Below are 13,277 nucleotides of genomic sequence, written 5' to 3'. Positions count from 1 at the left end.
CTGCTGGACATCCTAAGCTGTAAAGTTAAAGTATACATAATATGATTGAGCCCTGATTTACACTTGATTGCAACTATACTATACACAATACAATGATGCTACAAATCCATGGACGGAGCCATGCAACATTCAATTACTTGAGCTCTTAGAGGAATGTGCATTAATGGTAAATGTCCACCAGATGGAAGTATGGCTCTATTTCAAGAACCTTGAGTATAGGCTACTGTGGGGCACCTCCAATGATGACCAAACAACACCAAAACTACTGCTTATAAGAATAAGATCAACTTTATTTATCCTAAAGGACATTATTTTGGCAGAGTACTAAAACAGTAACAGTAAGCAGGGAACAAATTTTTAAAGACATTTGTACAAGCTATTCAACAATATTGCACATAATTCTGAGTAATTGAAAACTGTGAATAACTGTTCATTATGTATTCATCCTGCAGAGGAGGGAGGAATTATACAGTCTGATTGCCACAAGTAGGAAACACCTCCTGTGGCGTTCTGTGGTGCACCTTGGTGATCGTCAATGTGGCATAGGGTAGGAGATGCTGTCCCGGATGCTGAGCAGTTTTCTCAACATCCTCCTCTCTGATACCTACACCAGACTCCAGCTCAACCCCCAGGACAGAGCCAGCTCTCCTGATGAACTTGTTGAGTCTGTTTATGTCAGCTGCCTTCAGCCTACTGCTCCAGCACACTACAGCGAAGTAGGGAAGCTTGAATCTTCGACTGGACTGGGTTGCTTGACGCGAGGACGTTTCGCTTCAAATCGCAGAAGCTTCTTCAGCTAAAATTCTTGCTCTGGTCAAGACAGAAGTCAGATTACCAGAGCAAGAATTTTAGCTGATTTGAAGCGAAACGTCCTTGCGTCAAGCAACCCAGTCCAGTCGAAGATTCAAGCTTCTCTACTATGGAAACCACCTGGACAACTGAGAGCCTTCACAGAAATACAGCATAGAAGATAATGCTGGAGACCACCGAGTGGTAAAACATCTGCAACATAATTCTGCAGACATTGAAAGATCTGAGCCTAATGAGGAGGTACAGTCGGCTCTGACCTTTCTTATGCACAGAAATAATAATAATACTAATACTAATAATAGTAATACTACTACTACTAATAATAATAATACTAATACTACTGCTACTACTAATAATAATAATAATTATACCAAATCAAATATAATGTCAAATTGTCTTAAACGAAAACAAATTTTAAAATTAATTTTGTACTGAAAGATGTTCAATTATATTTTGTTATGTACTGCTTTTTGACATTTGCGTGTTTGTATCGGGGATATTATTGTTTCCTAGTGTGCCTGAGAAGAAAAATCCTGGGCAACAAATTCCCACACACCGGGATGTGCCCAGTGCATTCTGGGATAAAGAAGGTTTTTTGACGAGAGGTTTGACATGAAATGAGTGTTTTTGATCATAAGCAACTGTATAGTGTTTTGAGGAGATCTTTATCTTAGCACCGGTGAGTTTTTAATAATATAAGGTAAAGTTTAAGAAGAATCATTTTAATTTAACCGTAGTTAACGCCTGTTTTGTTCGTCGGTGTCCATTTTGTCACCGGCTCTCTGCCGTCATCATGTCGTTTTATTGCGGTCGTCTTTGTGTTGGGAGGTTTTAGTTGGTCCCTCACCACGCCACTTTTATTAAGTCACATTTCTCATTGCTGTAATTCTTCTTTTGGTTTCTAGAACTTGTGTGTGTGTGTGCTGAAGCTGTTGAAAGAAATGGGAGCTGATAAACGGTGAGTATTGTTAGCATCGAGTGCTAATGCTGCAGCTAACTAACATAATAGTGCGTCAGTCCAAATCTTGAAGGGCGGAAATGTTACGATTACGCTGGTTGTTGGTTGTTTTGTTATTTCTATTTTTGAATACATGCCACATAAATTATACACCTCAATCGGTGATTAACACAAATACCAAAGCCCCTGTTTTGGATGCAAATCTGTTCGGCAGTGACCTGATTAAAGATGGACATCATACCAATGGCTTAAACAACAACAAAACTGATATAAAGATGGTATCAGCACACATCATCATGGGTAATACGACCATAATAGGCAGATCATGTATCAGCTTTATTGAGAAAAACAGGAGGAATGAGGAAACTATTTTAACAGATATTACCATTTATCAAGTTGTTCACCAATGAATATGGCTTTATACACCAAAACCATACACCCTGAGGCCTAATATGGTTTTCTGAAGGGTGTAAAAAGCCATATTCATTGGTAAAACAACTTAATGATTTTATCATATACCTATAAATGATAAATGTTGTATGGTTTTCTGAGGGGTGTAAAAAGCTATATTTATTGGTAAAACAACTTCATAATGATTTTATCATATACAGTGGTACCTCGTTTATCGCAGGAGTTACGTTCTAAAAATAACCGCGATGCCGCAGCACAGGAAAAACACCTCCGTGTTGATAACCATTTGTAAAATCCAGGCGGCTTTTGATGGCTTTCAGTGGAGTGAGTATATGAGAAATTGTTTAACAGCAGGACATGTTCCAACTTGTCCTTAAGGCTTCCAACAGAAGTGTTTTTCCTGTGGCGGAGCATCGCAGCGGCTGCGAGCCGACGCTGCAATCTGTCCGCACGTCTTTCATTAAAAAAATCTCCTTTAACAGTGGAATATCCGGATAAAATGCTGAAACCGACTTCTTCTGAAACTTCTCTGTTCTCTCACGATGTCCTGGATCAATAGAGCCTGAAATGTGGAGGTTTTCAGCTTGAAACAGGCTGACGACGGCGCCTGGGAGCGCTGCGCGACGTCTCGCACCATGGGAAGTCCTTAAAGCGACAGTATCACCTCAAAATCTCTCATCAGCCGTTAAAATTTTCACCGAAAACCAGCTTAATTTTTCAAACCGTGTCCACTTCGATGTGTCTCACAGGTTTAGAAAAAATTTTGATCAAACAAAGCGCCAGTCTCTCAGCAACTTCTCAGACAAAGGAATTCCGACAAGGGGCTGGACGACTCCTCCCACAAGGAGTGCTCACAGACGAATGACGTCACCGACAGGCGTGGAAAAACACGCATGCGCACAAGGGTTCAAGCATGTCTGACGTAAAAACATATGAATGAAATCCATATAGTTTTTGAAAAAAATAAAAAGGACCTATACTTTGACAGACCTCGTATTCTTTAGTGTTTTATCCAATCATATTGGCGTATCATTTATAGGTATATGATAATACAGTATGCACTCCATGCATCTAGAGGTTCATATTGAAGTCTATATCAGGTCAGAACGTCCACATGCAAAAAAAAAAAAAAGTCCACACCCAAAATGTCCACAAACTAAAACGTCCACAAGCAAAAAAAAAAAGTCCTCACCCAAAACTTCCACAAACTAAAAAGTCCACAAGCCCAAAACGTCCACACTCAACTGTATAATTGTATTATATAAAATATGTTTGCTAAGCATTTTCTCACATAAAAAAATACACAAAATAAAATAACTCCTACTTGTACTTGGCCTCACACATTGGGGAAAAAATGGCTAATTTCATCTTTCAGTAAATACATTGTGACTGATTGGTGGTGTCACCTAGTGAAAATTCTCTGAGAAAATTATTCAAATATTGACCTTTAGGATATAGAGATAAAACACACAAACTTAATATTCAGCCAAAATCCTTTATTTGGGGATTCTATCACAATACAATGGCTCACTGCTATTTCCGGTGTCTAACAGGAAGTTGCGCCATAATTGCTTCTACAGCAGTGCCCTCAGGAATTAGGTGGATAGAGCTAGCTCATATTTAAGATAGGCATGTTATTCTACAAATTCAAACTATGTGGACGTTTTGGTGTGTACTGTAGACTTTTTGGTTTGTGGACGTTGTGACCAGAAAGCTTGAAGTCACCCGCTGTAAACTTGCTGCAGGTGAAGTCACCCCACTCTAGTAACACGATATTCCAATTCTGATATGGTCGTGTAATAAATTATTTATACACGCCAGTGGCAAAATACGCTGTTCTTAAGTTTTGTTAGTGAGATGATGTTTTAAGGTCGGGAATGTAATTGTCAGGTAAAAAGTTGCTTTTTGACTCTGCTTCCATCCATGATTGTTGTACAAAAACATCTTGGTAGCAGTACCAGAAACTGTCAAATTGTTCACAGTGTATCTTATAACCATTGTGTTGAGTAATAATTAACCATTGTGACAAATACACCAGTAATTTACATAATTTGTTGTGTAGGTGTTCAGCACAATACCACACATACCCAATTGAGAAAACACTTGGTACTTTTACATGTGTCATAGCTAACTATAATGGCTCCTGTAATCAGGGAAATAATTCCAGTCCCATGACAGAAATATAAGAAACACATACTTAGGTGACTTCAGGTGACCTCGCCTAAATGAAGTGGGGTATTCAGTGGGGTGACTTCACCTGGGGCAAATTCAGTCTGGTAATGCCACTCACTCCCGCATCTAGGGCAGGTAGTTCTCTGACAGTTAACAGCCAGTGCATGTGACAAATGTGTATCTCCCAGAAATGCATTGCATACATACGAGGGCTGTCAATAAAGTAACGGTCCTTTTTATTTTTTTCAAAAACTATATGGATTTCATTCATATGTTTTTACGTCAGACATGCTTGAACCCTCGTGCACATGCGTGAGTTTTTCCACGCCTGTCGGTGACGTCGTCTGCCTGTGAGCACTCCTTGTGGGAGGAGTCGTCCAGCCCCTCGTCGGAATTCCTTTGTCTGAGAAGTTGCTGAGAGACTGGCGCTTTGTTTGATCAAAATTTTTTCTAAACCTGTGAAGAACATCGAAGTGGACACGGTTCGAAAAAATAAGCTGGTTTACGGTGAAAATTTTAACGGCTGATGAGAGATTTTGAGGTGATACTGTCGCTTTAAGGACTTCCCACGCAGTGGGACGTCACGCAGCACTCTCAGGCGCTGTCGTCAGCCTGTTTCAAGCTGAAAACCTCCACATTTCAGGCTGTATTGATCCAGGACGTCGTGAGAGAACAGAGAAGTTTCAGAAGAAGTCGGTTTCAGCATTTTATCCGGATATTCCACTGTTAAAGGAGATTTTTTTTAATGAAAGACGTGCGGACGGGTCCGCGCGTCGGGACGCAGCCGGCGCGGTGCGGTGGCACAGGAAAAACACCTCCGTGTTGATAACCATTTGTAAAATCCAGGCGGCTTTTGATGGCTTTCAGTGGAGTGAGTATCTGAGAAATTGTTTAACAGTTGGGCATGTTCCAACTTGTCCTTAAGGCTTCAAACAGAGGTGTTTTTCCTGTGGCGGAGCGTCATGGCAGCTGCGAGCCAACGCTGCAATCTGTCCACACGTCTTTCATTAAAAAAAATCTCCTTTAACAGTGGAATATCCGGATACAATGCTGAAACCGACTTCTTCTGAAACTTCTCTGTTCTCTCACGACGTCCTGGATCAATAGAGCCTGAAATGTGGGGGTTTTCAGCTTGAAACAGGCTGACGACGGCGCCTGGAAGTGCTGCGCGACGTCCCACTGTGTGGGACGTCCTTGAAGCGATAGTATCACCTCAAAATCTCTCATCAGCCGTTAAAATTTTCACCGAAAACCAGCTTAATTTTTCGAACCGTGTCCACTTCGATGTGCCTCACAGGTTTAGAAAAAATTTTGATCAAACAAAGCGCCAGTCTCTCAGCAACTTCTCAGACAAAGGAATTCCGACAAGGGGCTGGAAGACTCCTCCCACAAGGAGTGCTCACAGGCGGATGACGTCACCGACAGGCGTGGAAAAACTCACGCATGCGCACGAGGGTTCAAGCATGTCTGACGTAAAAACATATGAATGAAATCCATATAGTTTTTGAAAAAAATTAAAAGGACCTATACTTTATTGACAGACCTCGTACATGCCAGATGGACTGCATTTATACCAGTATTTGTATCAGATAAAAGTGCCTTCGGTGATGTCTCACTTTGACACACTATTGTCTGGTGCGGCCATGAAAAAGAACCAAATGCATACTGGGAGTGATTTAACTTGCTCAGGGTTCCTAGTGATTTTCTTGTCTGGGGAATAGACCTTATCCATATCTTGAGTGCGCATGCTCACACTGGCCACTCACAGCTGGGGGGGGGTAGTTGCTCCTGCAATAGAAAAGTCTTGATTTCAGATCATTTTTATTGAATGTTTTTAAATTGTTGTTTATCAGTTAACATTTGTATATGTTATGGCAATACAGGCAGAGTTTGGATAGAATTTTGGTTATATTGTAGTTTTGTGTGTGTGTTAAGTAAGGATTAAACAACTCGAAGCTGTGCATTATACGGTTTGAATGCACTTCACGGAGTAACAACACTCCACTTCGTGTCGTGGTGTTTTAGACTCCACGTTGTGCATTCAAACCGTATAATGCACGGCTTTGAGTTGTTTAATCCACTTATACCATGGTCCCACACAGTGAGCTAACACACAAATATTTATTTAAATTAACTTTTTTCATGTTCTCTTCTTCTTTCCCGTCTTCAGTTTTGTCCAGTTTGTCCGAAGTTAAATCTTTATGCCGTTGCTTTTGCTGTTCTTCTCGTTTGCTCTCCTCCTCTTCCCATTCCTCAAACGTTTTATTTTCTCCAAAAATATTAAAATTCACTTGGAAATCCATGTTTTATCACGTTTCTGTCATTCGCCTGTCAAAACACAGCTGATCTGCCCAACTGATTTGCGCGTTGCTATGGTGACGACCAGAGCGGAGTGATATTACAGTGACTTAACGCGCCGAACTATGTGTGCGTATACACGAAAATAATGCACGCCAGTTAGACATGGAATTCTCACTGACTGTGGTATAAATAAGTTATATTCCATTTCCAAAAAAGATTAATATGAATTGATAACGTTTGTACTTATTAACCAGAAAATTCTTAACTAAATCATACAGTCATGTTATATCATTAGTTTCTTATTTCTTTGTGGTGGGGTTCTCATCATCCATAGAGATTAGTTCAAAATATACAGTGTTGCAGATGTTTTTGTCGTTTTTTGTTTTTTTTTTTCTTTCCAGTTTTTCCTCGCTGTTGGTAACTGTGAGTCAATCATCTATAGAAATATACTGTGGTGGTACGGTGGCTTGTCTTTGTTTTTCCTCTTGTAGCAGGTTTACTCCCGAGATATGGATATGGTCTGTTGAACCTGTGACCTTCTAGTTACAAGTCTGCTCCCCTTACCTTTATGCAACCGCTTTCCTATTATGTTATCAGTTTTGAGTCAAGTTAGGTGTAAGTGCTTTGTGTTGCCACATCCACAGGTTTATGGAATTTCTTTGGGTCTTGACTGGAGAACACTCAGGCAGACCATTGATCCAGTCTTTGCTTCCAACAGTCTAGTCACTGGATCCTTGGCAGTCAGGCACATGTGGTTGTTCAAGCTCAGAAAAATGCACCAACTGCTGTATTGTCACACCTAATGCTTCCTTGTGGTGGATGTAATGGTGTTCCAATGTAAATGCTCATTTGAAGCAATGTCATTACAGCTTTATCCAAAGACAGTTTTTGTTTTTACATCACTGTGTTAGAGTCCAAGCTCATGGCCATGTTGTAATACCCAATTTTGTTAGTACAACTGTGAAATTGTGTGTATCTGTCTGAAAATTTTTAGACATTTAATTATTAATTATGTCTCTTCTGGAGTGTAAGTTGCAGATTTTTAGATTTATCCTCCAGTGTGACTTCCATACTGAAAAGTCATACATTCGTTATTAATAAGAATTATAGTGGCTATTTATGTAGGATTTTTCCAGGAATCTGAGCACTAAACAAAATAAGAATACATGTCAATAATAAAAAGTACTCTACAACAATGCACAAAATCTCCAGTTAAAGCACTAATAATTAGGGCTGCCACGACTAGTTGACTAGTCACGACTACCTCGACTATTGAAACTGTTGACAACTAATTTAGTAGTCGACGAGTCATTTTCTTTGAACCTTGAACCAATGAAGGTGTGCTTCAATCCACTGCTTCGTTGGATCTTTGCTTCGCTCCTCTTCAGAAGCTGCAACTCCGCTTCTTATCCCCTCTCAAAGCCAATAAAATGTCAATTGTGAGTCACTTTTGTGCAGATTAAAATGACTAACTGGAATTCCTGTCTTGCTGTGAGAAAGAAACGAGAATCATCCTCCGTTCTGTTGCTCCAAACACTGCGCCACTGAGTAAAGTTAGAAAGATAGAGTCCGCTCAGAATGAATAACTTCAAAGCGAATCGCCGTTTAAATCAAACCTAAATTACACCTCTTTTCAAACGGTGTAATACAAACAATAAACTGCAATTTATCAAAAAAAAAATTTTTCCTCCCAAAATGAGACATCCTGACTGATGTGCAGCAGCCCAAAACTGTATGACTGCAGACCTGCAGACTCCAGCAGCCAGCTGAGCTCAGCTCAGATGTATGGAGTGACATCCATGCCATTAATGGTTGAAAGAAATGCTTTTGACAAAAACTACTACAGATTTTTTTTTTTTTTCTATAAATATGTCCAGAGATCAAGGATCCAGTGACCAATTTCATATTTATTTATTTTAAGACCCAATAAAATGTTGACATAGAAAACCTGTAAAGTCTACTTGTAGCACACAGAAAATTCACAGGAGGTATCAATAAAGGAATCGATTGATAAGCGGAATCGATATTGATAAAATGCGATAAGCTGCAATTTACGTATGATTCGACTATTGCAAAAATAATCCTTGATTAGTCAACTATCAAAATAGTCATTTGTGGCAGCTCTACTGATAATACAGAAAAATTGCAGCTTACACTCCAGTGCGACTTATACTCTGGAATATACGGTACTAACAAAACACATTATGGAGCACCTGCAGAGTTGTTTGGTAATTAACTAAAATTATTAAACTTCTCATGAAATCACTGATTTTGCAGTAACAGTCAGAAAAAAATAATGACTACAGACCAAGCGCCATTTTATTCTGTGCCTCTTAAGACAAATCAGAAAATCAATCTCTTGGGTTGTTGGTGTTACTGGCATATTTAACATTGTGAAGTTATTATTATTCATTCATTCATTCATTCACTCACTCACTTTCTATACCTGTTTACTCCAGTTCAGGCTCACAGGGTAGTTGGAGCCTGGCCCAGCAATAATAAGGCAAGAGGCTTTCAGTTTCAGTTTATTTTCACAAATTACAGAACAATTCACAAAGCGAAATACAAGAAATGCTGTTGGTGCACAGGACAGGAGGGTTTTCAGCACAAATACCACACCCATCTCTGGATGGAGCTGCACCTTAAACGGAGAGAAAAAAAACTGTCTCAGGCATCAGAAAGACAAGAAATACAGTATAATTTGCCAGAATGAAACTAGAAAAACAGGATACTAAGGTGATAGCCGGCCACTAGCCCAAAGCTTCACTACACTAAACGACCCAGAATTTAGGTAAAGTTGAGGCAGCGGCACGCTCCATTTCCTGATAAAATGAATTAAGAGTAAAAAAGCGCAGAACTATACTATGCCAGTATGCTAGCCATATAAAAGGGAAAATAAGTGCGTCTTAAATCTGAACTTGAAAGTCTCCACAGAAGGTTTAATTAGGTCAGCTAGATAGGGAGGTGCTAGTCCATGAACAGTTTTGTAGACTAGAAGCAGAACCTTAAAATCTGATTTCACTGGGACAGGAAGCCAGTGAAGGGATGCCAAAATGGGTGTAATGTGGTCAAACGTTCTGCTTCGTGTCAAAAATCTGGCTGCAGCATTTTGAACCAATTGGAGAGCCCTAATGCTGGACTGCGGTAAACCAGAAAATAGAACATTTCAGTAGTCCAATCTAGAAGAGATACATGCATGGATCAGGGTCTCAGCATCAGCCATAGACAGGAAGGGACGAATCTTCACTATATTTTGCAGGTGGTAGAAAGCAGTCCTCATAATATTTCTAATGTGGAGGTCAAAGGACAATGTAGGATCAAAAATTACCACAAGGTTCCTCACTTTGTCAGTGCGATGTATGACACACAAGCCTAGGCTAAGTGTTAACTGGTCAGATTGATGCCAATGTCTCACTGGACCAAGAACCATCATTTCAGTCTTATCAAAGTTTAAAAGTAGGAAGTTTCTAGACATCCAGTTTCTCACTGATGTAAGGCAACCTTCTAAGAATTTTATGTGAATGAGATTACCAGCAGTTATCGGCATGTATAACTGAGTATCATGTGCATAGCAGTGAAAGGTAATCCCAAAACGCCGCAATATGTGACCAAGGGGTGCTATATAAAGGAAGAAAAGCAGGGGGCCTAAGATGGACCCCCTGTGGAATCCCAGATTTCATGTCACTAAGGTTAGAGGTAGTGTTAATGTACAGAACACAGTGAACAGTACACAGGCTTGACCTCTGTAATGTTTGGATCCTTTAATTATTTTTATTTGGCATAAGATGATATACTTTTGTGTGACACCTAGCACTGTGAGACCTTGTAACAGATGTTGCAGTGCTTTATGCTGCCTTTTCACCGTTTCTGTATAGGATTAGTCGCACTGAACGTAGTGGCAGGTATGGCTCGGACCAGCCCCGTGATGAATCAGAGTGGCGAGAGCGACGAGAGAGGAACCAAGAGCGTGATCAGAATCGGCGCTGGAGTGACGAGAGACGCTCTGACCGTCATGAAGGAGATCGCAGAGGATCTCGAGACAGTCCAGAGGTACTTATATCAGTCTTTAGTGACTTAGAACTCTGTTTTCATTAGTGTTCATGTTTAACTGATGAATTATCTTAAAGCAAAGGTCACGGAAACGACGTAACAGTGACAGATCTGAAGATGGTTATCACTCAGATGGCGATTGCCCAGAGCAGGATTATAGAAGGGAGTCTGGGGAGGAGAAAAAGAGCAAGACCATAATGCTCTGGGGTCTGTCTCCTCATGTCACTGAGGATGATGTAAGTAATAAGATGACTTGTCGCCCTTTTGCGTCTGGTGTGCTTTTATCTGTGCATACCACTCACTCTTTGATAAAATGTGCACAAAACTTGGTGTTTGTGTAACTGGGCCTTCTTTTAAAAAGGGACAGCTTTTTAAGAAATGTTTAAAAGGCTTTTGAGAATGCAACATACACTCATCTTGCTTTTCAGGTCCGTGCTGCCATTGACCAACTAGAGGGTCCACAGCCAGTGGATGTGAGGCTGATGAAAAAGAAAACAGGTGAGAACTGACTGTATGCTGGATCACTTCCTTCTCCCAGTCTTTTACTCTAGGACCAGTCTGCTTCTGTTTAGACCCATTTTCTTATAGCAGCAGGTGACACGTAAATACTTAATTAGATTTTTATTTTTTTAAGACCTCAACGTTCAGTTTAGTGTAGATCTTTTAAGGTAAGTAAGAGCAGCAATACCAGTATTGAGAAAATCATTTGGCAGATATGCTGTGTTGTTGTGTGCTTTCAAAAATGTAATTCAGCAGGATTTCTTGGTATGGTAAATCCCCTAAGGAATGACCGGTTGTTTACCAAACAAGGCCTGGGTCGTGAAGCAGTTTGTGGAACAGTTTGAATCATATGCCCATGGACTCTTCACTAACACGCCTCCCGTCTATATTTGAATGCTGTCTCTAGGTATAAGCCGTGGTTTCGCCTTCGTGGACTTTTATCACTTGCAAGATGCTACCCGATGGATGGAGACCAATCAGGTTGCTTCACAATCGCCAAGTCTAGTTTTAATCTTGGGGATATTTTTCAAAAATAACCAAAACGGCAACCAAGTAGTTTGAATAACAATAAGCAGTGTGCAAATCTAAATATTTATCTGAATCTTAATTTTGTAATCTTTTGACCAAAATTGAAAAAAATTTGTATGTTAAGAGAAAATTGCTGATATAATTTGAACATTTGCTTTGTGTTTAGTTCTGTAACTAACGTAGTACAGGACTCGGCATTAACACTTGTCTGACTGTCCAACACTTGTCAGATTGTGATTGGACAATTAAATATCTTAGTGCAGTTGTCTAAAGGAACCAGTTACGTCTGCTTGTGTATTGCACTCATTTCCCTCTGGAGTTTGAAGAGACTAGTAAGTTACTAGGATTTGATTAATACTCCTAATGATTCAGCAATTCCATGCCTACATCATCCAGCTAGCAGACATGCTAGTGCTGCACCAGAGTTTGATGGACTGCATTAAATAGAAGTGTGGCTTTGCTTTAGAACTGAGAATATCAAGGTGTAGTCCAATAGGCACCCAGTTGTCATTCATGCTAAAATGGAAACTGCCATATTTGGTGTGAACTGAGCCTCAGTTATAATGTTGTATGGGCCAAAGTCTTTTTGCTCAGCCAGTTGTTTCACTAAAAGTTTCATAACCAGAAGGCAGCTTTAACAGCTCATTTGCATCTACTGGTCAAATATTATGTAGCACCCTGTGTTGTTACAAGCTTGAGGCCACAGCACAGCTTCTGTCAACATGTAAGAACAACCAATGTTATAGTCATTATTAAAGTAGACCTGCATTGAAATGAATGTGGTCAGATTTCAGAAAGAAATAGCTGATATGTATTTATAAGACCCTTGTGAATGCAGTAAAGTAAATCTGTAAGCCCAAATTTGTAATTCAGCGGAGAAATCTTCTTTTAAAAATGACAAATTTCCAGCTAAAATTTAGCCCTCTGTGAAAACAGTTTGTACAGCCGTATCATTTCCCATGACGTCAGGGACAAGACGACACGCTCCCGCCTTCAGTCCAATCCCGCATTGAAATTGATTTTATTTGTTAGTAATGTTACTTATACACGTCCTGGTTTCAACATCCAAAAGTAAGCTGCAATGAATGTGAGATACAGATCTGTGTGCTCAGATCAGCAACGACATCGACAGCGGGCGCCGTTCTTCCTCTCCCGCTCTCTGCCTCCGCTACGCTCGCTGTTTTAATGCGAAGCGGCCGGTACACCTGTTGCTGCAAGGACAGACTTCTTGCGGCAAAATCCACAGCACCGCACGTCTTGGCAATCGGAGCTCCATGGACGCTGAGAGAGGTTTATATCTTTTTAATGACTGGGATTCTTTGCTGGTCTCGCCTCCATATCCTGCGATGGTACCGGAGGCGAAAGACAGTAGATTTTCATTGCGACACCACTCAATCAAACGGGCGTATGAAAAAGTCCCCCAAAATAATTTTCAAGCACAAATAAAAGAAATGTGTACTTACCAAACGTGCCGTAAGACAATATGAAGTTTTTAAAAAAGTAGATCCTTCCGTATAAGACAAGAAAAAGGTACAGATGCAAACTG

The 13,277-nt window shown here is 40.2% G+C and overlaps 1 protein-coding gene across 6 annotated transcripts in view; it reads left to right on the top strand.

Moving 5' to 3' along the window:
* The first annotated feature begins 1,343 nt into the window (after positions 1–1,343).
* rbm5 (RNA binding motif protein 5) overlaps positions 1,344–13,277 on the top strand; it is a 28,666-nt gene continuing 16,732 nt past the window's right edge. For 2 of the 6 annotated variants that reach the window (XM_034166352.1, XM_034166355.1), the window contains exons 1-6: positions 1,344–1,489; positions 1,716–1,768; positions 10,528–10,702; positions 10,780–10,938; positions 11,131–11,200; positions 11,610–11,683. In XM_034166352.1, coding sequence (XP_034022243.1) covers positions 1,752–1,768; positions 10,528–10,702; positions 10,780–10,938; positions 11,131–11,200; positions 11,610–11,683 — 495 coding nt within the window. In that variant the 5' untranslated portion in view covers positions 1,344–1,489; positions 1,716–1,751. Of the gene's footprint in view, positions 1,506–1,715; positions 1,769–10,527; positions 10,703–10,779; positions 10,939–11,130; positions 11,201–11,609; positions 11,684–13,277 lie in introns of all 6 variants that reach the window. The other 4 variants (XM_034166356.1, XM_034166354.1, XM_034166353.1 and 1 more) reach the window with 4 other exon arrangements.

The sequence above is a fragment of the Thalassophryne amazonica genome, chromosome 3 (assembly GCF_902500255.1).
Source record: "Thalassophryne amazonica chromosome 3, fThaAma1.1, whole genome shotgun sequence".
NCBI lineage: Eukaryota > Metazoa > Chordata > Actinopteri > Batrachoidiformes > Batrachoididae > Thalassophryne > Thalassophryne amazonica.
This window is presented reverse-complemented; position numbering and strand designations above follow the sequence as displayed.